Below are 24313 nucleotides of genomic sequence, written 5' to 3'. Positions count from 1 at the left end.
ACAGATTAGGTCAAATGCGTGACTGTCCCAATGGATGAGCAAAAGAATCAGGGCTAGAGCAAAGTAGTCATGGTCTAGTTCACGCGGACCAAGTGTGCTACTGCACTAGGCTTAGTGACATCATGCTCGTACTAGGCAGAGCTCACAGGTTTTTAAATCAATCTCTTGTTCCAACAGTCTACTCAAAGATCCAGAGGGTTTTCCTGTGCTCCTACTCCTACATACTACCAGGCTATTAGAATTTTATCTATGAGATTTTTTTAATTACGAAAATGTACAATTTGTTGCTCCTCCTGTTCAGTGGGGGCCTGCCCCCTGCCCCCCTGTTCTTTCAAGGTTAAAAAAACGTTGCTCCAATCACCAATGCAAACATCCATTTTGGTCCTAATCATGAAAAAGGCTAGGTTCTTAAGGCCATCAAGAGGTGTCTTCGGTTAGAACTTCGAATTATTCATTTTTTTCCCATAAGATTCAAAGAGCCATTCATGGTTATTGCTGTAGTTTCGCTTTGAGCTATGTTCAGAAAAACTTTTGCTTCTCTAAAAACAGTTTTCTTTAATCTGTCGAGCGGTTTTCGCTAAGATAAGCTTTCATACATAGAAGCTCCAAATAAACAGGGCCTCAAAATGGCCATCCAATTCCAAGGCCTTCTGTTCCAAACTTCCAAACAAGTGAACAACAAAGAGCAAACTCATTCACCATATCTTGTGGAAAGCTGACTGTCCCTCTTTCCAGTGGACGGGGTGAGACATTAGTGATTGACCACACTTCTAAGTACTCTCAATTAACCAGTGGACGGGGTGAGACATTAGTGATTGACCACACTTCTAAGTACTCTCAATTAGGAGGGGGGGGGGGGGGGGTAAACCTAAACCATACGGTGAAGTGTATGATACGGCACCGCACGCGGCACGCGTACAAGGGGGACGTCATCATCGCCGCCTCTTCGACACCGATCGATGGATCGCCCGGTGCGCGCGCGCTCGACAATCAAGTGAGATTGCAGGAATGGAAAGTGCGGTGCGGCTCGATGCATCCATGCTGCCCATGATGGAGACCTTGCCCTGCATGACAAATAGAGTGTGCTAGGCCTGAGATCTCACTCGCGATTAGATTAGTGTGGCAATCATCTGGTCGGGTTTAGCAAGCGCAGGATGAGACCGGGTTAATTGATGGCACTCTTTAGTGTGCCATCCTGTTTTCATGGTTCGAATTTATAGTGGTAAGTGATCTTTTTGTTTATAAATATACAATAGTAAGTACTTCCTCCATTTTTTTCAAAATGTAGGTTGTTCGAATTCAAATTAATGAGAGCCTAACTCTCCATCCAAGAATACTCTAACTTAATATTTAAAAGTACATATATGTTTTCTAGCTATTATGGATCAAGAAGAAAGGGAGATCCAAGAGGGGATGTAATTTTAAGACCATGTCTCAAATAATTAGGTTAAGCCTAATAAAATAAACACCCATCAGTTTTGCAAGAGGATGGATAACAAAACTTGTTTTGTTGGGTGGTAGAAGGTACTAGGATTTCTAAGTTCATCCTAAGTCAAATAATACTAAGTTCGATCAATCATTTTTATAGGAAAGAATGATAATATTTATGAGTATAATTAGATCCATTATAAAATATATTTTTATAGTCTACTTGGTGCAACTTATGATAGTTTGCCTTTAGACAGAGTTTATGAAGTGCTGTGAAACGGATATGCAACGCCGTGACTTTCGGAAAGAATTTTGTGGGCCGTTTGTTCGGCCTAGCTTTAGCCAGGAATGGTCCGGGTCCGGCCCAGTTTTGTACAAGTACTAGGAGGGCTCGTATTGTCGTCTGCTTGGTGAACTGCCCGGGCCCATTATTGATGACATTTTGAAGCCCAGCACACAGCATCCACTGCATTTTAGAGGTTAACCGAGTTTTGTAACACGAGGAAAGCTTATGACCGATTTGAGTGGGACTCAAGATCATGCTTCGATTGGGCTTCTACCAATGTTGGGTTGAGACAGTGATGCGCTTAAAAACTTTTGTTTCTTTTTCAGTTCTTTTTAACGGTGATAGACTTGATAATTTTAAACAGAAGATCCTATCTCTGTCTGTTTATGTTAGCAGCAGAGAGCCTTTTGTGCCTGCTAAAAGTAGGAACCAGTCGTCCGTACTCAATGGGATTAAAATGGCGCCATCAGCTCCGGTGGTGTCTCACTTACTCTTCGCAGATGACATCCTCCTATTTTTCAGAGCTAACAGGAAAAGTGCAGAGGAGATCAAGGCGGTACTCAACATTTACTGTCGAGTTTATGGACAAAGGATTAATATGGACAAGTCCTCAATTCATTTTGCGAAGGGCTACAGTATCTTTGTGAGGTGATCAAGGGAGTACTTGATGTCCATAATGAATCTCTGAGTGAAAAATACCTGGACATGCCGATAGACGTGGGTGTTTCCACTAGCGGGGCTTTCAAATATATTAAAGATCGTGTGTGGAAAAAGGTCTAGGGCTGGCTGGAGCAGTGCTCGTCATTGGATGGCAAGGAAGTACTGATTAAATCAGTTGCGCAGGCTATACCTACTTACTCGATGTCCTGCTTTAAGCTCCCTAGAGGTTTATGCCATCACATCAATGGTTTATTGAGGAACTTGTGGTGGGGTAGCAAGGATGGAAAAAGGAGAACGTGTTGGGTCGCTTGGGATGAGATGATCCAACCAAAGTGCATGGATGGCCTAGGCTTCAATAACGAAACAGGCATGGCACATCCTCATGGATGAGAGCTCGTCAAGTGCGCGAATTTTAAAAGCAATTTACTTCCCAAATGTGGATTTCTTAGATGCTAATCTGGGATCTTCTCCCTCTCGGATATGGTGATCCATACTTGATGGCAAGGAAGTTCTAGAGCGGGGATTAATTAGGAGGATCGGAGCCAAAGAATCAACACATGTATGGAATATGAATTAGATTCTGGGAATAAATTATTTTTGCCCCATTAGGATGGACTTGACAGATCCTCCGCAGATGGATAGCGAGCTGATAGATCACATGATGGCCTCATGGGACGTCCAAAAGCTTCATGTTGTTTTCTGTCCATCTGATGTTGAGGCTATTCTGTCTGTCTGGTGTTGAGGCTATTCTGAATATACCAATCTGTACTCAGAGACAAGGGGATTTTTGAGCATGGCACCATGAAAAGAGGGGTATTTTCTCAGTTCGTTCAGCTTACAGGATGTTGGTTGTAAACAAAGAACGAGTTATAATAGAGAATGTTACTAGGAGATCAGATTCAAGGTCCGAGGAAAATGAATGGAAGCCACTATGGTGGTACCATCAAAGATACATGTGTTCTTGTTCTTGTGGAGGCTTGCTCATCACTCCTTGCCGTCAGGTGATGTACAACACCATATGAACATGGCTACTCGAAGCACCTGTTCGATCTGTGGTATGCTTGATTCTTGGAAGCACTCATTGATAGAGTGCAATATGGCGAAATGTGTGTGGGCTCTGGAACATGAGGAGATTGAGCTTAGGGGATGGTTAGCGGCTATTATCAACTTGCTAAAGCACGAGGATCTGACGAGAATGGTGGTCACTCTTTGAGCCATCTGGTATGCTCGCAGGAATGTGATCTACAAGAGCTCTTTTCAGAGTCCTTTATCTACTCACTATTTTATGAATAATTTTATAGCTGACCTGGAGATGATCAAGACGGTATAAACAACGTCGGTGAGACGTACCCAAGGTATCCCACCTCGGTGGATCCCTCCACCATCGGATCTTGTTAAAATCAATATCGATGCAGCCACTTCGAAGAATTCAAGCAGGGCCGTGGCGGCTGCCATTGCTAGGGATGCTGCAGGAAACTTTCTGGGAGCGTCTACGCTGGTGATTTGTGGACTCTCAGACGCAGAGATCGTCAAGACTATTGCGTGCAGGGAAGGCCTGGCGTTGGCGAGTGACCTCGTGGTTCAACACTTCAAGCTAGCCTCGAACAATGTTAATGTGATCAAAGGAATCAAGGAGGAAGGAACTGCCGCTCATGGCCATATCAGTAGGGAGATAAAGATTACAGCAGCACAGTTTGGCAGTGCTGATTTTGTTCATGAAAACAGGCGCTCCAATTTAGATGCTCACACCATCGCAATGGTGCGATTTATGCTGAGTTTGGTATGCTAAGTTTGGCTGTTAAATCCGCCTGCCTTAATACGTTTGTAATTTTTATAACTCTGTCGATGAATAAAGAGTTATGCCTCCCAAAAAAATTAGAGGTTAACCTTTGCCTATTTCCTGTAGAAACTGAACTGTGCTACTGAAACCAACTAAATTCATGTGAAAATGAATTTCCGTATCTGAATCTAACAAAACATGTGAAACCCCCGAGTTCACAGGAGGCAGCCTGGTACCCTTGCAATATCATACGCACTCGCGGGAAGTGTATGGCAAAAAAACAGAAAAGATTTTGATATGGAGAGTTTGAGATTGCATAGTGGTTAGTAGAGTGACTACAGCAGTATACTACTACTCCGTATATACACGCACACGCTGCACAGGAACCGAAAAGCAATCCAAACCGCTTCCTACGAGACCCCTTCTACTACGCCACCGGCGCAGCGCCTAGATGCCGCCCCTGAAGAAGGGGTCCCCGAGGAATGAGGTGGAGTAGGTGCCGCCGCCGTTGGGGAAGAGCGTGAGGAGGCAGACGACGGCGAGCACGAACCCCCACGCGACCCGGTCGCTGCCGAGCGGCGTGATCTCGTCCTGCGCCGGGATCTCCTCGCCGCCGCGGATGAAGGTGGCGAAGAGGCCCCACGCCAGGCACAGCACGCTGCCGCTGATGGCGCCCAAGCCCAGCAGCACGGACGTGCCGAACGACAGGAGCGCCGCCGTGCTCCGCCCGAACAGCGCCTGTGCGATGCGCCCGCCCTCCAGCCGCCCGATCGGGAGAAGGTTCAGCGACGTCACCACGATGCCCAGGAGCCCCGCGAAGGCCAGGGGGTCCACGGGAACGCCCACGCCCTCCACCGCGTTGGGAAGTACGTTCCCGAGCTCGTCGGCGTAGGGGCCGATCGCCACCTGCACGAACGACAGCAGCGGGTTGTTGTAGAAGAACTCCGGCCGCACGAACCTGGCACCATCAGATTCAGAGCCGTCAGACCTCTCTAGCTACCTCGTCTAAAAATGGTTGTTAACAGCAGGAGGTTGATAACTCACAGGGCGTTCTCGCCGCCGTTGAAGCTGCCGTCGGCGATGAACGCGGAGACGGCCAGCACGACGGACGTGATGTACGCGCTGGCCGTGCGCGCGACAGGGATGTCGAAGAGGGCCTTCTTGTTGGGCAGCAGCGACTCGTAGTTGTTCATCACGCCGAGGCACCCCGTCCAGTTCGACGGCACCAGGAACGACGGGCTCAGCTTCACGCCGTACTTCGCGGCCGTCAACCTTGTCGCGATCTGCCATTTCGCGCAAACCGTTCCAAGATCATTAACACGCATGTAAACGTTGGAGGAGACCGGATATTATGCGGCAGTAAGTACCTCAGACACGCCGAGTATGGTGAGGAAGCCGCCGAACAGAGGAAGCACGTCGGAGACGTAGTCGTCGAAGGTCGCGCCGGGCTTGAGGAAGAAGCCGCTCATGAGGGCGACCGTCCCGAACGTGGTGACCGCCAGCGCCACGGCGCTGAGATAGCCCCACGCCGTGCTCAGCCTGGTGATCTCCAGCTGGAGGTCGATCTCCGCCTTGGGCTGGACCATGCAGACCTGCTTGGTGATGTCGCCGTCGCCCTTCTCCTCCATGAACCAGAGCGTGACCTCCGTCCCGGCCGCCTCGGCGATCTTCTTCTCCAGCTTCGGCCGCACCTCCTCCACGGGCCTCCGCAGGTTCCCGATGAAGATCCCGCCGTCGCCGAACCTCCGGACGTCCACCGCGAAGAACGTGTCGTACCCGAAGCAGCTCTTGAGCTGCACGCACCCAATTAATCACCCAACAAAGATCGATCACGCCTTCTTCTCTTCATCTGATAATCCAAGCCAAGCCCAAGCAGAGCGAGTTCATCAGGAGGTCAGATAAATTACCTTGTTGAGGTCGAGCGCCTTGAAGGTCTGCTCGGCCAGCTCCAGCCTCTGCTTCTCCCGGGCCAGCTGGTCCTTTGCCAGGCCCCGGAGCAGGCCGGCGACGGGGTTGGCGTCGGGCTCGCGGTCCAGCTCGCGGAGCTTCCGGTCGGCGCGCTTCTTCTCCAGCTTGATGGCGGCCTCGATGGAGGGGTTCCCCATGAACCTCTTGAACTCCTCGTCCGACTTCCAGTCCACCTCCTGCTGCTCATCCGTGCTCCTCTTCTCCTCGCCGTCGCCATCTCCCTGGCCTCCCTCTGCTCCTCCAGCGTGACCCGACGCCGTCGTGCCATCATCCTCCCCTCCAACATGGTGCGACGCCGTCGGCTCCTCATGCCGCTCGCCGGAGGCTACGGCGACGGAGGAGGCCGGGTCCGCCCTCTCCTCCTGCTCCTGCTGCAGCGATCGCCTAGCTACCGAGCTACTCCTGAGAGGCCGAAGAGGCGGCCTGTGCTGGTTCTTGGGGAAGAGAGGGATCCGGATCGCCCTCGGCACGGCTGCGCTTCTACTGGTAGAACCGCTGCTGCTGCACAGGACAGAAGACGCGAGGGAAGCAGACGCCATTGGCGACGAGCTGTGGAGCTTAGCTTTGTAACACTTGTGCTTGTTCTACCTCTAATTAACGTTTCGCTATGAGATCTGAGGTCAGTCCAGCTTAAAAAGGTTTGGAGTAACGCAGGGGAGGAAGGAAGGAAGGAAGGAAGACGGGAGTTCTAGAAGGTTTGAGAAGGCGCGCGCTGGGCCGGAGGAATCGTGAAGAACGCGACGGTCGGAGAGGTGGCGAGTGGCGACGACGGAGTTGAGACCAGGGTGAGGGCCTCGGCTTATCCAACTGCCCTGGGGGAGACGGACACTTGGCGGTAGCTGGGCACGCTGGCTTGGAGCTAACTGTGTGGGTCCTGCCTCGAAAGGCTTCCTCAATTTCTCTTCATCTGCTGATTCCGCCCGCCCTCGCAGAGTTCTCCTCCCCAAACTTTGAGTCCACACTTCCTGTGGAGCTGAATATACAACAGAAACGTGTTCGAGCACTTCTGCCTCTGTAGCACTACATATGAACAAGCAGGAACAATCTGGCACAGTGTAGCAAAATCATGTATTTTCTCCGTTCCAAATTGTAAGTTATTTTGATTTTTCTATGCTCATAGATATTATTATGCATCTAGATATATTGGAACGGAGGGAGTAGTATATTGGGTTTACTATATGCAAAAGCTATGTGAGAAGCTGCTTAATCCTATCAATCGAGTCACTAGCAGTGGAACACAAGAAGCAACGTTTACTGATTGTGATGAGTCAAGCTACAGGTTATAATTTTACAAGTGGTTGATCAGGTACATCTTATGAATAAGATACTTAGCACAGCTTTGCTGGTGTGATCTTGTCAAAGCGTTTGATCCGGCATATGCTCCAAACTAGGTTCTAGTCTGCTCTTCTTCACCTTCAAAATTGTACTTACACACAGGTAGTTGAACCTGGTGGTGGGCAGCACTCATGGGTTTTTGTGGCTGCAGCCTTCAGAATCACCACCTCCGCACCAGTGAAGTGAGTAACTGCATGAACACAGTGGTGAAATGAGAAGCAGGTCGTAGGAATTCAAGAACATTGCTTATGAACTTCTTTAGTTAAGAATACAATATCATTCGGTTTTCATCTCACTAGTCAGCTATTCCAATTTCTAGTTACTAAATTGTTGCAGAGAGTTTTTAATCATCTTATTCATTTAAGAGCTCTTCCTAGTTACTAAATTGTTGCAAAGATTATGTTCTCCGTTCATGACAAGTTTTCGTAATAAATATAGCAGTGATTTGAGGAAGAACATGTCCAATGGCAAGCAATTAATAGTCTAATAGAGTAATACACACAAGAAAATTTAGCATGTATGTTCGTGACAGAAGAAATAAAGCGTGTTTTCCATGTCACTGTATTGTATGTATAATAAGAACACATAAACCTTATAAATGATATGCAGTTGCATATATTGTGTGTTGCTGCTATATCTGAAATTATATCTAGTTACAGAACAAAACTAGATAACATTAGACTAAGCTACTCCATATCAATGCACCAATGGCACCCATGCTTAGTGAAATTTCTTTGGAAACAAAACTAGATACCATTAGTCTAAACTACTCCATATTCATGCGCCAATTGCACCCACGCTTAATGAAATTTCTTTAGAAATAAAAATAGATACCATTAGTCTAAATTACTCCGAATCCATAGTATGCCAATGGCACCCATGCTTAGTGTTTCATAGCAGCCTCACAACATTGCAATAGTAAAATTCTAAGGTTAAGGTTTTTCAGTTCACGAAATTACTGACCTCAAAAAGCTCGAAAGGACTTCCACGCCTGTAGACATCATCCTGCTGCTTCTGTCCAGTGGAAAGGATTTGAGAAACCAGGGCACGCCAAGCTGTTAACAAGACCCCTGTACTTCCCATGGTCACCAAGATAAAAGGAGTTGGTGGAATATGCCCAGATGTCACTGCTCGGATGGCAAGTCCCAACTAGCAGAAGAGAGAGAATAAGGCCATGTTTGTTTCAGATTATAATCCATCTAGATTATATAATCCATCTAGACACTTTAGTCAGCATCAGATATTAACTATCATTAATTTTAAGACATGAAAATTTTTAAGTTTAGAGCATTAAGTAAATGCGGTGATATTTTTTCATCTTTAAGAAAACTATGACAGTTACCATAACTTTTATGCAACAACTCCTAGAAAGCATACTTTGCATTGGCATTCAAATCACTATGCACCTGTAGGGTCATTGTAATTTAACAATATTATATTTGGTTCAACACTACACAAGTGAAACAACCTCTGATTAGGTGATGGATAGGCTCTTCTGTCTCATCAAGTAATCATAAAGTCACTTTAGTCTTAAAGAGTAAATCACCCAATTTTGTAGCGTGGAAGACTAGGCAATGGTCTATTGGTCTCTTTGGAACTTTGGATCACTTGCTAGGTTGAGATATTTAGTAACACTAACAAAACCATATGAAGAAAAAGGAGGCGCTTAGGTTATCGATAAGGCATTCAAGCACATGGAAAGCTTATTTTCCTATCCCTGATGGGAGATTGACAAATGGTGAAAATTCAGCACTCAGCGGTGCCTTCCACTGTTAACGAGAGAACCAGGCAGCCCCTACAATACCTGAATAAACACTAAACATAACTGCATCACTATAACAAATGTTGTTTGTAAGTATTTGGTGCATGTAGCTATGGATACTAACTTAAAGTTGAAAGGCAAATGGTGACTGGTAACAACAGAATGGTGCTCAGAATGGCAACTAGTGACAACAGAATGGTGCTCAGTAGGATAATGAAAAGGCTCATAAAGATCACAAGTTATAAAAACATCAAACATTGTTGACCTTGGATAACGAAATGGCAAGCATTAAGGTGACATTTCAGGGCTCATGACTGAAATGGAAGAACTGATCAATCGATGATTACCGGTATCCCAACAGCCCATGATTTAGCTGCAGTGATAACAGCACTTCCCACGCCATTGCGCCCTTTCGCATCCTCGCCAAATCCACCAAGGAGGTAGGCGCTGAGTAACCACCCTGCACAAGACCCAAACCCATGAGCAATCCATCCAATTCGCCCACCAGATGAACAGCAACCACGAAAAGGCAACGCCATTTCCGGATTTCCCTAACCAGCAATGAAGGGGTCGGCGGTCTTGAACGTCTCCGCGTCGAGCACGGGCAGCCCGTGGCTGAACCTCCCTATCGCGGAGAAGAGCAGCAGGCAGAGCACGTCCCCACCGGCCAGAAGCCCCAACTTCCTGAGAACGAACGGAGAACAGGGAATCAGCGAACCGGGTCGAACCAATGAAGGAACGGGAATGACGCGAGCGGAAGGACAACGATATTAAGGTACGTACGCGTAGGAGACGAGCTTGGACTGGGCGCCGGCGTCCCCGGGCTTCTCTATCTGGATGACGCCCTCGAGGGGCACACCGTCGTCGGCGACGCGGACGAGGACGGGGTCCTCGGTGGCGGCGGAGGAGCCGGAGGGGCCCTCGGCGGCCGGGGCCGGCGCGGCGCGGCGGGGCGCTTGGTCGGCGCCGGCGCCGGAGAGCGCGAGGCGGCGGCGCGGGAGGCGGGGGTTGGCGAAGAGCGGGTAGGGGTTGGGCGCGGCGGGGCCAGGCGGCTTGGACGGCAGCCGCCGCGCGGAGAGGGAGCCGTTGGCGGCCTGGCTCACGAGCAGCATCGTCGCGGGCGTACGGCCTCTCGCTCTCGCCGGCGAGCGGTGGTGGGGACGGAGGGAGGGATGGAGGGGTGGGGATTTGCGGCTGGGTTTGGGTGGTCTAAATTTTGCTTTGAGGTGGCGTTAAAAATTGGGGAGCAGAGCAAGGCGGCGAGGCCGGAATGGGCGAACCAACGCAACGATGGGGGTGTGGACGAGGCGGCCGCGGCGGGCCCGGGGCAATCGTTGGGTGCGGAGACGACGGTCTCACGAAACGAGGAAGGAAGCCATGTGCTCCCGCCTCCCTGTGCATCGTCGCATGGAAAACTTGGTTGGTGGCCTTGATGTTCTCTTGTTCTTTGATTACGATTTGCGAAAACCTTTTGACTCGGGATCGGATCTTTCGGCTTGGACGACGAGAGCTTCAGCGGTTGGTTTGTGTTTCGGCATTAATAGATTAGATATTTCTTTGTACGGAAATTGCTAGGAAGTAGACGTCCGACACATGCACAAATGATCTTTCGGCTTGGGGTGTTGGGAGGAGAAGGCTAAACTTTAACCCTGTCATATTGAATATTCGGATACTAATTAGGAGGACTAAACATAAGTTAATTACAAAACTAAGTGCAGAACTCCTAGGCTAAATCGCGAGACGAATCTATTAAGCCTAATTAATCCATCATTAGTGAATGGTTACTGTAGCACCACATTGTCAAATCATGGACTAATTAGGCTTAATAGATTCGTCTCGCGATTTAGCTTAGGGGTTGTGTAATTAGTTTTGTAATTAGTCTAGGTTTAATACTCCTAATTAGTGTCCAAACTTTCGATGTGACGGGGGCTAAAATTTAGCCCCCTCCTCCCAAATACCCCCTAGACGATGAGAGCTTCAGTTACCGCTTGTGTTTTGGCGTTAATAAATTAGATGTTTCTTTGTACGAAAATGCTAGGAAGCAAACGTCTGACACGTGCACAAAAGATCAGACGCTTGACAGCTGTAGGACCGTACTCCACGTCCTTATCATTCTTATCATTTGCTTCCAGACTTTTCCTTTCCTCTCCGCACCACTCATTCCATTCAGGCGTTCACACCTCACTTTCTCTCTCCGCGGGTGACGCTTGCAGCTGCCGCATCAGCAGTGGTGCTCACCCCTCGCCGCTCCCTCCACCGCGTGCCTCGTCGCCACCCGCGGTGGTGGCACTTGCCGCGGGAAAGGGTGCTCCGGGCGGCAACGAGGAAACTCCGCGGTCAGCGGTCGTGGCGGGGAAGGGTCGAGCGACCGCGAAGGAGGAGCTCCAGGCGGCGGCCATGGCGGGGTAGCTCTGGGAGGTTGCGGAGGAGGAGCTCCGAGTGAAGGCTGTGGCAGGGGAGCACCGAGCAGCAGCCATGGCGAACGAGCTTCGGGCGGCTACAGCGGCTCTCCTCGCTCCAATTTTGTGGCACATATGTTCGATTCGATGATGAACAAGCTCGATTCGACAACACCAGTGCTCCCCCCGCCACATTGTAGTTGTGATTTCGTGATATTGCCGCCATGATTTTGGGATTTTTTTAATCGACTTTGAGACGTTGCAACATGATTTTGTGATATTTCAACAATGACTTTTGTGATGTTTCACATGCGATCTGCAATGTTGCATATGCGATTTGATTGGGATGAGATGTTTCGTGCATCGACAGTTTGATGTTGAATGTTACTTTGGATGTTGCACACCATTTTTTATGATGTTGCAATAGTTAGTTTGGGATGTTGCATTTTTTCCAATGCGAGATTGAATGTCGCACGCAACATTATACAGATGTTGCGGCGGGTTTTTTCCATCATCAATGAATCACTAAGAAGTTTTTTACACGTGTAATGTTGCAAACGTCTATTTTTGATGTTGCAAATGTTGATTTTCTATGTTGTGGATGCTATTTTTGAATGTTGCAACGGAATACCGGAGCGTCTCTTCTTTGTATTATCTTTTATAATGGTAGAGGTGGATAATTTATATATTGATTTAGAGAAGTTACTTTAGACTTTTTATTATTATAGGTGGTAACCTTTTAGAAAATATAATATCCAAGGTCTATGATAGTTAGAGTATACATGAATGATGTTTATGTATTTTGCAAGGATTTTTAGAATTTTTTTTCTAGCATATCTTTTTTTTATTAACATTGATTCTTTTCTTCTTTAATTAGTAATAGTAATATTGGACCATCAAAAGATACATTATAGTACCAAGAAATATTGTAAGAGGAACTTTGCCACTTTAGTATTAGGAGAAAACACTGGATTTTTTATTCAAATTAATTTTTGACTTTCTCTTGTTGAATGCTCCACATGCATGCAGCTAGAGCTGGAGCCAGCAATATTGCGAGCTTGGTTGCCATCATGATAATCAAAACAAATTTCTCTCTATGTCAACGCAACAGCACTCTTGAAATGTAGGATCTTTCGTACAATAATCTAAGGCGGTAGCGTTGACGTGCCCCAACGATATGCATAACCGTACCGCTGGCATGCACTTTCCAACTGTGCACATTGTCGTATTATGGCAAGTCTCTGCGGAATGAAAAAAACATCGGTTAAAGTTAAATCAAGCATTGATGTGCTAGGTAGAAGCCAGTTGACGTACCTATAGTGGTTAGTGCATGGCTGTTTTGCACAACGATGGGTGACATGATTAAGGCCACGATAGCGGTGGCCACCATGAACAAAGACCAAGCATCCTTGGTTTTGAGAAGCATCATGAGAGCCCTTGTTTCTAATCGTCGATATTATGCTTGTTTTGGATATGGCTTCCACGCCATGCTTCTTGAGGTAGATGGCTAAGCTAAGGCTCTGTTTGGGAATCAGGTGTTAAAGTTTAGCTCAGGGTTAAAGTTTAGCACTCTCAAATGGAGGGCTAAAGTTTAGCAGCTTTAGGTGTTTGGATAGAGTGCAAAACTTTAGCACCTTTAGTGGCAAAAGATAACAGTACCCCTCCTTTTTCCTTCTCCCGCGCGCGCCAGCTCTGCCCCCGCTGCTCCTCCGGCTTCGGCGGCTTGGGCGCGTGGCGGAGGAGCCGGCGCAACGGCCTGGGCTCAGAGAGGTCGCGGTCGCTGATGACGCGGAGCCCGACCCCGACGAGGCCTGCTGCTTCCGCAGCCGGAGGAGATTCCGCCACCTCCGCGCCAGGATCTTGAGCTCCTCAGCACCGACCACGGCCACCGTCTTCGCCTCCGCCGCCCTTGGCGTCTCCGGCTGCTGCGCCGCCAGAGAAGAGCTCGTCGGCGGGGAGCATGAATGCGGCCGCGCATCCACCAAGCAGGAACTCAAAGTCGGCGCCGGGCGGAGGCGGCGGGGGTGTGGTGGGGAGGAGAGAGAGGGAGTGCGGGGAGGGGAGCAACATGGGAAAAATCTGGACGGAGACCACTTTTAGCAAGTTTAGCACTTTTTAGCACCCCTTGGAGGGGCTAAACTTTAGCACCCTCCCTTTAACACCTCTGTTTGGGAACAGGTGGGGTGCTAAAGTTTAACACCCCTTCCAAACAGGCCCTAAATGTGGCAAATAATGAATTCACACAATCACGCTCCTTTAAACAGGAGTTATCTTTAGCTATCATTTATTTGATGCCATGTAAGAGTATATATTTTTTTGGTAACAAATTAGAGTTATCTTTAGCCATCATTTAGTTGATACCATGTAAGAGTACTTTAATGGGTAATGTACGCGTCTGGGTTTGGGTGGTCTAAATTTTGCTTTGAGGTAATCTTAAAATTGGAAAGCTTAGCGTAGCAGGCGCCGAGCGCAAGGCCGGAACGGACCAACCAACGCAGCAATGGAGCGTGAAGCTTGGCACATTGATGAACATTGATGGAGAAGCCAGTCTTGCAGCAGGTGGTGTTGGAACTTCGGGAATCAAGGACACCGGAAGTGCTTTTCAACCGTACAGAAGTAACTTAGAATGTGGTTATGCAACAGTTAGAACATATAGAACCGTGTGCAGCTCGTGAACAAAATAAAGGATCTGTTGATGTCAAAAGATAACGGATGAAACAGTATGCACGTTAGTATTTTCATAGTTTCATTTTTTTCAAAACACAGATGCAGACGCTCATAAATTTATGCGCACTAATCCTATAAATACACGTACGTAATCCTATCCTTACGAGCACCTACGAAAACCTGCGACGGCAGATCCACTCACAAATTTACGCACACTTAATCCTATGAATAGATGCACGTAACCCTACCTTTATGAGCACCTACGAAAGACTGAGACAGCAGATTCTCAAGATTGACGAAGTCACCACGTGTGTCTCACAATCGACGGGCACGTCACATACCACTGAAAGAATAGCACCGGTTAATTTTTGGAATAACTCCATAAAAATACGAGCACCAGTACCGAGTTGAAAACTTAAATCTTGGTGGGAACCTTAGCAGCTCAGTTTACCTTAGTTTCATTTCTTAAGCTACACTCAGTTTACCTTAGTTTCATTTCTTAAGCAGGCTACAATAAGAAATCGCTAATAAAGAAAGCTCAAAGTGATTCGTGGTAAGAGGATAGGAATCAGACTGACTGTTGATTTGATTTGCAATAGCTGATATTTCTTTTGATGCTTATTATGATGGCTACATCGCTCCTAAGAGGGGGCTCAAGCCCCCGTGTCCCAAGCAAAAGGTCGATGAACATTATCCCGGTAAGTTTCAACAATTCATCAAAGACCTTTGATACTTGCAGCATCATGCATGAACTAAATGCAGCTTAATTCAAGCCTCGAGAAAGATGGCTTATATATTGAGGTTATATGCAATTAAACTGGTTTATTATGAGATAATTCTAAACTCAGCCAAAGAGGCCTCTGGTACTAAAGTTCTGTCTTTTCATCTCGTTAATTCGTGTGCGTGGAGTCACATCTGGTTATTGCTCTCAATAGATCTGTCATGCGCGTAAACAAGTAAATTTATTATTTATCTTTTTTTTAAGAGGCTACGGCCGGCAAAACGCCGACCTGCATGTTTTTCATATTTTTTTTTGGAAACACCTGAATATTTTCATTGATACGCGCATGATGATTTGTGAAGAAGCTAAGGGCCGGGGAGGGAGAATAGTTTATCAAGGTACCCTATATTACTTTTTTTTCTTCACTAAACTCGTTAAGGAGGAGGGACTCAGCAGAATCGGCAGGCCTCGAGTCCAGTGAGCCCAAAGGGAGATGTGTCACCAGCTGCTGCTGGGTAACGAGGCGTATCAACACGAGTTTGTGCTCAAACACCATGGTGTTCCTTCCGGCTCATCCGGATATATATTCCAAAGCAGGGCCGTGAGCATAGATCCTCTGTGGTGGCCAACACGCCTCGCATGCGAGCACGCGCGGAGCACAGAACACGCATGCCGGCGTATCCTCGATGTCGTTGTTCCAAAGGCTCGGCGCGAAGTCGTCGAGGGATAGCTGGGCCATCCGACAGGAGTAGGAGTAGTAACTAGTACGGCGCCATGTTGTCGCCGACACCATGGATACCGGGCTCGGGTGTCAGGGAGACCGCAACCAAGGTTGCCGGCGGGACGTTGAGCTCGATTGCTGCAGTCGAGGACAGCCGCGGATGCCGAGCTCGGAAACCAGATGGGCTGCAGTATACCTCATCAAGAATTATCAAACAGCCGCTTGCAGTACACAATTCACAATTCATCACCATCAAGATATGGAAGTAAACTTATAGGGCGTTCGGTTCCCTTTGCTTATTTTTAGCACCTGTCACATCGAATGTTTAGATACTAATTAGAAGTATTAAATATAGACTATTTACAAAACCCATTACATAAATAGAGGCTAAACGGCGAGACGAATCGATTAAGCCTAATTAATCCATCATTAGTGAATGTTTACTGTAGCAATACATTGTTAAATCATGGACTAATTAGGCTTAATAGATTCGTCTCGCCGTTTAGCCTCCACTTATATAATGGATTTTGTAAATAATCTACGTTTAATACTTCTAATTAGTATCTAAACATTCGATGTGACGGGTGCTAAAAATAAGCAAAAGTAACCAAACGGCCTCTTAGCATCTCGACTTATATCTATATACTACATGAAGCTTGACACATTATGCAAACTAGCCCATCAACCCGTGCTCCTGCACGGGCCAATGTTTTTGAAAAGTATTGTATTTGAAAATTATTTGGAAATTAAACTCCTTGCTAATAATCAAAATTGTTTGCCTACTATTTTCTCTTTTTTCAATACTTCAACATAATACTTATATAGATGTGTACTTATTTTTGTCTAGTTGTGATTGATTTTTAATTAATAATTACTCTATACACTTTTCCATCCACAATCACACTTTTTTCATTTTGTATCACATCTCCATACATTATGTTTAGCATAAAAATCAATATTTTTCATCATCTTCTCACATACATGTATAAATGATCTACATTGTGACACTCATCATACCTATATATATTAACTTAGTATTTCTATATTAACAATAATATAAATAGGTAATTTAGAATTATATATTAGTTTTTTTGGATATTTCTATATGATGCGCATAAAGATAAATAGATTAAGATTTAGGTGTTTACTTTAGATTATTTGTAATAATAACATACGTGGGTAACTTGGATAAAATTTAGAATGACATCTTAAGTTATGCTTTATAATGATACACGTGAGTAAATTTGATGAAGATTATGAGGTTACTTTAGATTATTCTTTTATAATGGTAAAGCTCCGTAATTTAGATATAGGTTTAGAATTTATTTTAGAATATTTTCATAATGATAGTAATGGGTAACTTTTTAGAAAATATAATGGACGTTTCAGATTTTTGTGAGGATTTTTAGGATTTGTCTAGCATGTCTCATGAGAACTAATGCGGGGTCTCCAATGAAAAAACAATGAGACCACGTTACTACAAAACTATTACATTGAGCTACTTCTCATTTGTTAAATATTTGAACACAATACTTATATAGATATATACTTATTATCTTCATCTGATTGTGATAGATTTTGGTTAGCAATTACTCTATAATATTTTCGTCCATATTTATAATTTTTAGTTTTTCACTTTGCATCACCGGTATGCCTATGTGCTTGATTTGTTTAATGGATCCTAAGTTTTAGCTATAATTTTAATATAGAAATCTATATTCTCATCACTCCCTCTATATCTTTATAAACGGTGACACACATCATACCTATATACCTTAATTATTATATCATATATTAATAGTGTAAGATATAGACGATTTACAATCATATTAGTGTATATTTTTAATGGGTTCCCACGAATTCTTACGAATCCGAGGGGGACATGTTACTTTTAGTAATGACATATGTGGGTAATATTCGTTTGATCCTAGTAGTTACTTTAAGTTATTTTTTAAGTATTAGTGGTGGGTAATTTAGTTGCAAATTTAGAGGGTTATTTTAAATTTGTTTATAATGGTGTAAGTGGGTAATTTTGATGAAGATTAGGGGGTTACTTTAATTTATTTTATATAATGGCAGAGGTGGGTAATTTAGATATAGATTTAAGGGGTTATTTTTGATTATTTTTATAATGGCATATGTGGGTAATTATTTAGAAAACATAATAGATCCAATGGCTAGGATGATTTAAGATACCGGTTGATTGACAGATCTTTTTTTTTGAGAATTTCTTGAATTTCTCTTTTTTTTCTGGAGTGTCCACCTAGGATCCTAAGTGGCTTCACCTGGAGACTTCAAAAGGAGCTTCCAATTAGTAGTAGTAGCAGGCGCTATTGGAACTTCATAAATAAAGGACATCGAAGGTGCTTTTTTAACGTACAGAATTAACTTAGAATAATGGGGTTATGCCACAATTGGTATGCAGGGAACCGGCAGAACATATTCGAATGTGTGCAGCTTGTGATCAAAGCAAATGATCTGTTGATGCCAAAAGATAACGCATGAAACAACATGCATGTTAGAGGTATATTCTTGCTTTCCTTTTGTAACCAGGCTGCAAAAAGAAACCGCTAATAAAGAAAGCTAAAGCTCAAAATCGTGGTAAAATGGACAGGAATCGGACCTACAGGGCTACTGGAACTTTGCAGGGATGTCAAGCACATCATCCAAAGGTGCGAGGTCACCTCGCCACCGCCCTCCTACGTATGTTTGATAACCCGCAAGGAAATTTACAAATTTTCTTAGCAGTTCACTAAACCGCCAAGGAATATACAATCCCAGCAAAGAAATAGCGCATTCATTGATAGTTTCCTTTCTGCTATCAAAAAAAAATTGCCCACTAAAGTAATTCGAGTTTGTCAGTATTTTAAAGTGACAATGCGACCTAAGACGAGATATGTGCGCCTTATCGCTATGGCACCTAGACGACGCCTAGGCCTACCGGTTCCCCAAGGCCGGACACCTAGGCGACGCCTTTGAAATACTAGAGTTCAGATCAATGCACCAACAGCAACACAACCTCTAACATTTCACCGGTGCTCTTCCAAATGTCACTCATCCGCAATAGCTACCAATGGAGAAATTCTTGACTAGGTCAATGCAGAAGCTATCTGCCGACGCTCTTTACTACATCCTAAGATGTCAAACGAAGACTTTGTAGACTTCTCTAGCAGCGATGGCCAACGGCGAGTTCACTGTATATACGAGCAACCATAATGCATCTGCCGATATGGGAGCCACCATCACCCTACTTCTGGGGCATATGCCCTCACTGGGCTCTCTTTGGATCCATCGTGTTACCAAAACTATTGTGGATTATGCAGCCACCTCAAGGATTTAGGAACCTGAACACCAACATTCCTAACATCCAAGGATTCAGGAACTTGGACATCAAAATTCCCCGCATGTGTTCGCGACGTCAAGGATTTAGAAACTTTAAGTACAAACATTCCTAACATGTATGTACGGGCACAGTGGGAACTTATGTGTAACTATCAAATTAACAAATGTTCATTTCACTAGCGGTGTTTCTGATTTGCCATAGCTAGCATTCCTTTTTACGCTTATTAATTTATTAAAGTGGCTACATGTCTCTTGAGTCTGAGTACAGTTCTAGAGGCACCTTCTTTCCCAGTCGAGTTTAACATTTACAGCTTCGGCATGTGGCTCCTAAAGATTGTCAGTACCAAGAGGAATAATGACTACAATGGCTACGACGATTTCAACAGCCAATCAAAATTTTCAGAGTTTTCATTGATGTATACGATAGCGAGATGATGGACTTCATGTTGTACGAGTGCGGCGAGGTGATGGCGACCATCATACGATGCATCAAGGTGGCGCTGGTGTGAAGGAGCGGAGCTATAAACTCAATTTTTTTTGCTTGTTAGGGGGACCAACCATGTTAAATTTTGAAATATATTCGATTTTTTTTCCCGAAAATCGCTGTCATAGGGGGCCGGGCCCCTACCCCCATTCTCCGCCACTGCTGGCGTGCAGGATAGTGCCGCGAAACGGCCAAAATCTCGAATAAACTTAAAAAGTAGTTTAGCTTATGACAAATTTAAAATATCTTTCATGACAGCGGTAGTAGTTACTAAACTCCATGCATCAAGTGCTTATCGTTACTGGTAGATGTTTTGTAGGACGGTGATAAACACAGCTCAAGATATGCACAGTTTGACCCTCAAGTCATTGGTCTATTGTTTTGCCGTGGTTAATTGTTGTATTTATTTCCTTTTGCTGTCACGTTAGGATAAACACTATAGAACGGCATATATTTGCAGTGCCATTTGCTGCTTTGATTCTGTAGGAATTTATAACACTAGCAGCAAATTTGAACTATTTCGAATTGTTGTACTACAACATGGCACAATAAAATACACCATGAATGATAAGACCAATGTTATAGCTCCACTCAGAAACTAAATAACAACAAAATAAGGTATCTGAGGTCAATAGAAGTCGAGCGGATTTTCTGAATAATGTTGAGAACACATAACCAAGTTTTGAACGGCGCAAAAGGTCACATGGATTTTATGTTTCCAAGATCTCTGGAAGTGCCAAACTTCCATTTGGGAGAAGAGTCAGGACGCCGAACTTTCCTTTTCAGACTTTACCACTGTATACTATCCTAAGAATTTCAGCCACGGACGCACTGTGTAGGCGGAGCTGGAGCTCTTCGTGAGGTTGAAGACGACGACAGGAATCGCGATATTGGGCTGGGAATTGCGAACTGATGGAATGGCTCAAATAGAAAACAAAGGCCCACTTGAAGGGGATGGCGTTTTCGGCCTCTCGCCCTTCTCAACTTGGCGGCGACAGCGTAGGCAGCAGGCGCCGCGGCCGCGCAGTGGCGGGCGAGCACTCACAAGTGGCAGCAGGGGCGCCGCGCTCAAAGCTATGGCAGTTGGTGCTTGTAGACGTTGTGATCCATCGTTTTTGGGTTGTTGCCAGAGCTTAGTGCAGTGGCTTTTTCAGGGAGATAAAGTTAATCAGGTGGAGAGAGAGAGAGAGAGAGTTAGTACCACCGCTGCTATTTCTTATGTGTTTTGATTTTGCACAGTTTTTCTCTTTGAAATTGCTACGAGGAAATGGCCCTGCGCTACAGTGAATGACCGGGTGCATGAGCAAAAGCCACCCCCCCCCCCCCCCCCCCCTATGTATTATTCCTGGATCCGCCCCCCTGGCAGCATACCTCAAGAATTATCAAACAGCAACTTGCATACTTACAGTGCACAGTTCACAATCATCAATGTACTCCCTCCATCCCAAATTACTATTCGTATTAACTTATGTCCAGATACGTAGCGAATGATGTGTACATAGAAAAGCCAAAAGGAATAGTAATTTAGGACGGACCTATATTATAGGTGACGCTTGGCACATTGGTATATCAAATGCACATCGATGGAGAAGCCACTCTTGCAGAAGACACAGTCTTGGAACTTCGGGAATCAAGGACACCAAAAGTATTTTTTAACTGTACAGAATACAGATTACAGAAGTAACTTACAATGAGGTTATGCAAAATTGGAATGCTAGGAACCGGCAGAACATATAGAATTGTGTGCAGCTTGTGAAAAAAAAAGAGCAAAGGATCTATTGATGCCAAAATAAAACAGATGAAACAATATGCATGTTAGAAGTATATTCTTTCTTTCTTTTAATACCCAAGTTACACAAGAAATCACCAATAAAGAAAGCTCAACATGATCTGTGTTAAGATGGACAGGAGTCGGACCTACTGAGCTGTAGGACGTGCCATCAGGATACTGGAACTTTGCAGCAAATGTTGAGCACATCATCCAAAGGTGCATGGTCACCTGTGCCCTCATCTTTCCTTGCATATAACAGTTCTTTACCTTTAAATACAAACATTCCCCCCTAGAAAACATATGAAACAGACAGTTCCATGAATCAATGATTATGTGTTAAATTGCAAAGGTACGTTCATGTTGCCAGAAATCGTTTTAAGTTTTGGGAAATAATCTAACCTGCTGTAGGACACCTGCCCTATCATCTGGGGTGGCTTCGATTGTATAATTCTTCACCGCCTCCTTAAGGGAGTCAAACCTTGAAAACACTTTCGCCTTGAAAAAATATGTTCAAATGTTCAAGAGTATGTAATTACATATCTCATAACAAAACAACTGCTAGTGGAAAATTATTGCTACGCAATTGATGCTTACACTGGCTGGGTTGAAGAATGTGCGCCCAACACCAAAATATAGACCCAAGAGATCATACGCCTGAAAAGGTTCAATTGGAGTTGTGCGCTCAGGAAAATAATGGTGAAAAGCTTTTGACAGAATGAAATTTCTGATCAAACAGATCATTGATCCTAATGTACCAAATATGGTATGTGCATGCATCTATGCATGTAGCTCAATCAACACCTGACACATAAGTGTTCTTCGAAGAGGTATTAAGACGTATATTCAGGGTAAATAAGGAGGATAAGAGAGGCATCATCCGCTTATTAGAAGAATATTTGCAGCAGCAAAGGTTGCTTACATTGGTATGCTTACAGTTATAGATAAATTTATAAGAATGTATTTTACGATTAGAAAACAGAAACCACATTCTGCAGCCTTAGAAGGAGGTCAGTTTGTAAATAAACTGCCCACAACATTTCGCTATTTACTGACCTGACAAAAAATGCATTCATCTTTCAGATCATTTCATCTGATTGGGCATAATAGAAATATAATACTTTTTCTCAAAATAGAATTTCGCTTTTTTTATGGGACAGATCCTGTTAGTAAATCACTGTAAATAAATGATAAGGAGAAATTTCTAGGTTGAAAAATAGATGCATATAAAAGAAAGCAGTCCGTTCGACAGTCAAATCGTAATATGATGTGCATGGAGGTATCATTTAGGCTATAGCATACATTATGCCAACATCATAGGTTCATAAATTATAAATAGGTGAGCAATGGATTTGTACCTTCCGTTCAGGATCTGCATACAGGTATTCTAATGGAAAGGGCAACTGCAACAAATAAATTTTAGAGAAAGTTGTTAAGGGAAGGAAACATTTTGCAGGATGCCAGTACACAAACAAAAGAAGATGAGTATTATTCTCTCTCTTGTTTTAGAAATTTGTTGTCTATCAAGTCAACAAACAAGAACAAGTTACTTATACCACTTCTAGAAAACAATACAAGGCCTAAACAGTGAAATCAAACATATGCTGATATGCGATACATGTTCACAAATAATCCCTCCGTCCCAAATTGTAGGTCGTTTTGGCATTTCTAAGTTCATGCTTTTGCTATAAATATATATATATATATATATATATATATATATATATATATATATATATATATATATATTATGTCTAGATACATAGTAAAAACTATGAATCTAGAAATCCCCAAAATAATCTATAAATTGGGATATAATTTGGGACGGAGGGAGTAGTTCATTCCGTGTGTGTTCAAGATTTAAAGCTAGCTAGGTTACAAAATGAGCATATACATACACGCTCAGCAAGAATACGGGCTTTATCTGGAGTGCCAACACCAATAGCAATGAGTTTTACTCCAGCCAAATCAAATCTCTCCTTTGTGTCCCTCAAAACAGAGGCCAACTCCCAGCTACATGGGAGCAAAGCAGAGGTGACTGTTAGCCCAAAGAAAGAAATTGAAGAAACAACATCAAGTTATACCGGCTAATGCAGATACAGTTAAGCTTCCTCACTCACCAGCAAGGGCACCCAAAATGCCTTAGCAGCGCAACAACAGCCATTCCCTGCAAAGATAATCAAGCATTCGGTAAGTCATGTACATGTGACATCATATTCATGCGAAATTCTCGTGGTGGCACTGAATAATTTTGAGTGAAAGGTTTTTAGTGTTTCCAAATCTCTAAGAGGGCAGATTTTGTCCAGTCAAAAGTTCCTACTTTATTAAGGCCCTCTAGATTGCAAAGATTTACATGTAAGTGTGGCCGAAATAGAACTACGAAGACTCTCCTAGTTCAGGTATCCTTGCTACGAATAGACCAAGCTCGAATTCGATGAGCATCTCCACTCCACCTCGTTCTGGTCCCACAGATCCCTGAACAGGACGGGCTCGCCGGTAGCCGCGGAGTAGATTTCGACGCCGCCAAGGGCCTCGCCGATTCCCGACCCTGGATCCGGAGAAGAGGAGGGCACGGATGGGGAGCTCGCGGCGGCAGTCCCCACCGGCGACGGTGAGCGGCGGAGACGGAGGTGGCGGTGGCGGAGGCCAGGGAGGGAGACGAGGTCCAGGCCGCGGGAGGAGGCAGCGGTGGGGCGAGCGGGCGGCGGGAGGGAGACGCGAGGGGCTAGCGAGGTGGCCACGGGCGCGGCCATGAGTGCGGCGGGAGACGCGGCGGTACCCTAGCCGCGGAGGAGAGGGGAGGAGAAGAGTGGAGGTTGGGTTGGAGGGCGCCGCCCGCCGAGGGGAGGAAGTGACCGTTGCGGTGGGACGGAGGCGGTTGCGGATGGCGGGACGCGGGAGGTGTGGGTGTGGCCACGAGTTGCTGGGCTGCTAGAGTGCTCTGGTTCTTCGAGAGGCCTGACCCTGACGAAATTGTTCTTCTTCCCGTGCT

At 45.0% G+C, this 24313-nt stretch overlaps 3 protein-coding genes across 3 annotated transcripts; all 3 read right to left on the bottom strand.

Annotated features, from left to right (window-relative positions):
• Positions 1-4418: 4418 nt before the first annotated feature.
• Positions 4419-7205, bottom strand: LOC101752556 (probable zinc metalloprotease EGY3, chloroplastic). The gene is made up of 4 exons (XM_004981843.4): positions 6062-7205; positions 5522-5947; positions 5199-5437; positions 4419-5112 (listed from the first exon to the last, which is right to left on the bottom strand). The coding sequence occupies exons 1-4, from the start codon at positions 6659-6661 to the stop codon at positions 4602-4604; spliced, it is 1776 nt and encodes a 591-aa protein (XP_004981900.1). The 5' UTR covers positions 6662-7205; the 3' UTR covers positions 4419-4601.
• A 148-nt stretch (positions 7206-7353) lies between these two features.
• Positions 7354-10527, bottom strand: LOC101786698. The gene is made up of 5 exons (XM_004981842.4): positions 10003-10527; positions 9776-9903; positions 9567-9679; positions 8421-8606; positions 7354-7647 (listed from the first exon to the last, which is right to left on the bottom strand). Exons 1-5 carry the CDS (start codon positions 10329-10331, stop codon positions 7618-7620), a joined length of 786 nt encoding a protein of 261 aa, XP_004981899.1. The 5' UTR covers positions 10332-10527; the 3' UTR covers positions 7354-7617.
• Positions 10528-20955: 10428 nt separating this feature from the next.
• On the bottom strand, positions 20956-24275 carry LOC101786308 (thioredoxin-like protein AAED1, chloroplastic). Its single transcript, XM_004981841.4, has 8 exons — positions 23775-24275; positions 23442-23488; positions 23220-23334; positions 22680-22724; positions 21919-21978; positions 21724-21819; positions 21471-21613; positions 20956-21209 (listed from the first exon to the last, which is right to left on the bottom strand). Exons 1-7 carry the CDS (start codon positions 24072-24074, stop codon positions 21494-21496), a joined length of 783 nt encoding a protein of 260 aa, XP_004981898.1. The 5' UTR covers positions 24075-24275; the 3' UTR covers positions 20956-21209; positions 21471-21493.
• Positions 24276-24313: the final 38 nt, after the last annotated feature.

The sequence above is a fragment of the Setaria italica genome, chromosome IX (genome assembly GCF_000263155.2).
Source record: "Setaria italica strain Yugu1 chromosome IX, Setaria_italica_v2.0, whole genome shotgun sequence".
Lineage (NCBI taxonomy): Eukaryota > Viridiplantae > Streptophyta > Magnoliopsida > Poales > Poaceae > Setaria > Setaria italica.
Note: the sequence above shows the minus strand (reverse complement) of the source record. Positions and strands in the feature narration are given on the sequence as shown.

Coding starts and splice junctions, on each gene's coding strand:
- LOC101752556 (XM_004981843.4), bottom strand. CDS start 6,661: ATGGCGTCTGCTTCCCTCGCGTCTTCTGTCCTGTGCAGCAGCAGCGGT. Junction 5,438..5,521: donor CCATACTCGGCGTGTCTGAG/GTACTTACTGCC, acceptor GCGAAATGGCAG/ATCGCGACAAGGTTGACGGC. Junction 5,113..5,198: donor AACGGCGGCGAGAACGCCCT/GTGAGTTATCAA, acceptor TGATGGTGCCAG/GTTCGTGCGGCCGGAGTTCT.
- LOC101786698 (XM_004981842.4), bottom strand. CDS start 10,331: ATGCTGCTCGTGAGCCAGGCCGCCAACGGCTCCCTCTCCGCGCGGCGG. Junction 9,904..10,002: donor TCCAAGCTCGTCTCCTACGC/GTACGTACCTTA, acceptor GTTCGTTCTCAG/GAAGTTGGGGCTTCTGGCCG. Junction 9,680..9,775: donor CGCCGACCCCTTCATTGCTG/GTTAGGGAAATC, acceptor GGTCTTGTGCAG/GGTGGTTACTCAGCGCCTAC.
- LOC101786308 (XM_004981841.4), bottom strand. CDS start 24,074: ATGGCCGCGCCCGTGGCCACCTCGCTAGCCCCTCGCGTCTCCCTCCCG. Junction 21,820..21,918: donor CATTCTTCAACCCAGCCAGT/GTAAGCATCAAT, acceptor TATTTTTTCAAG/GCGAAAGTGTTTTCAAGGTT. Junction 21,614..21,723: donor GGGCAGGTGTCCTACAGCAG/GTTAGATTATTT, acceptor TATGTTTTCTAG/GGGGGAATGTTTGTATTTAA.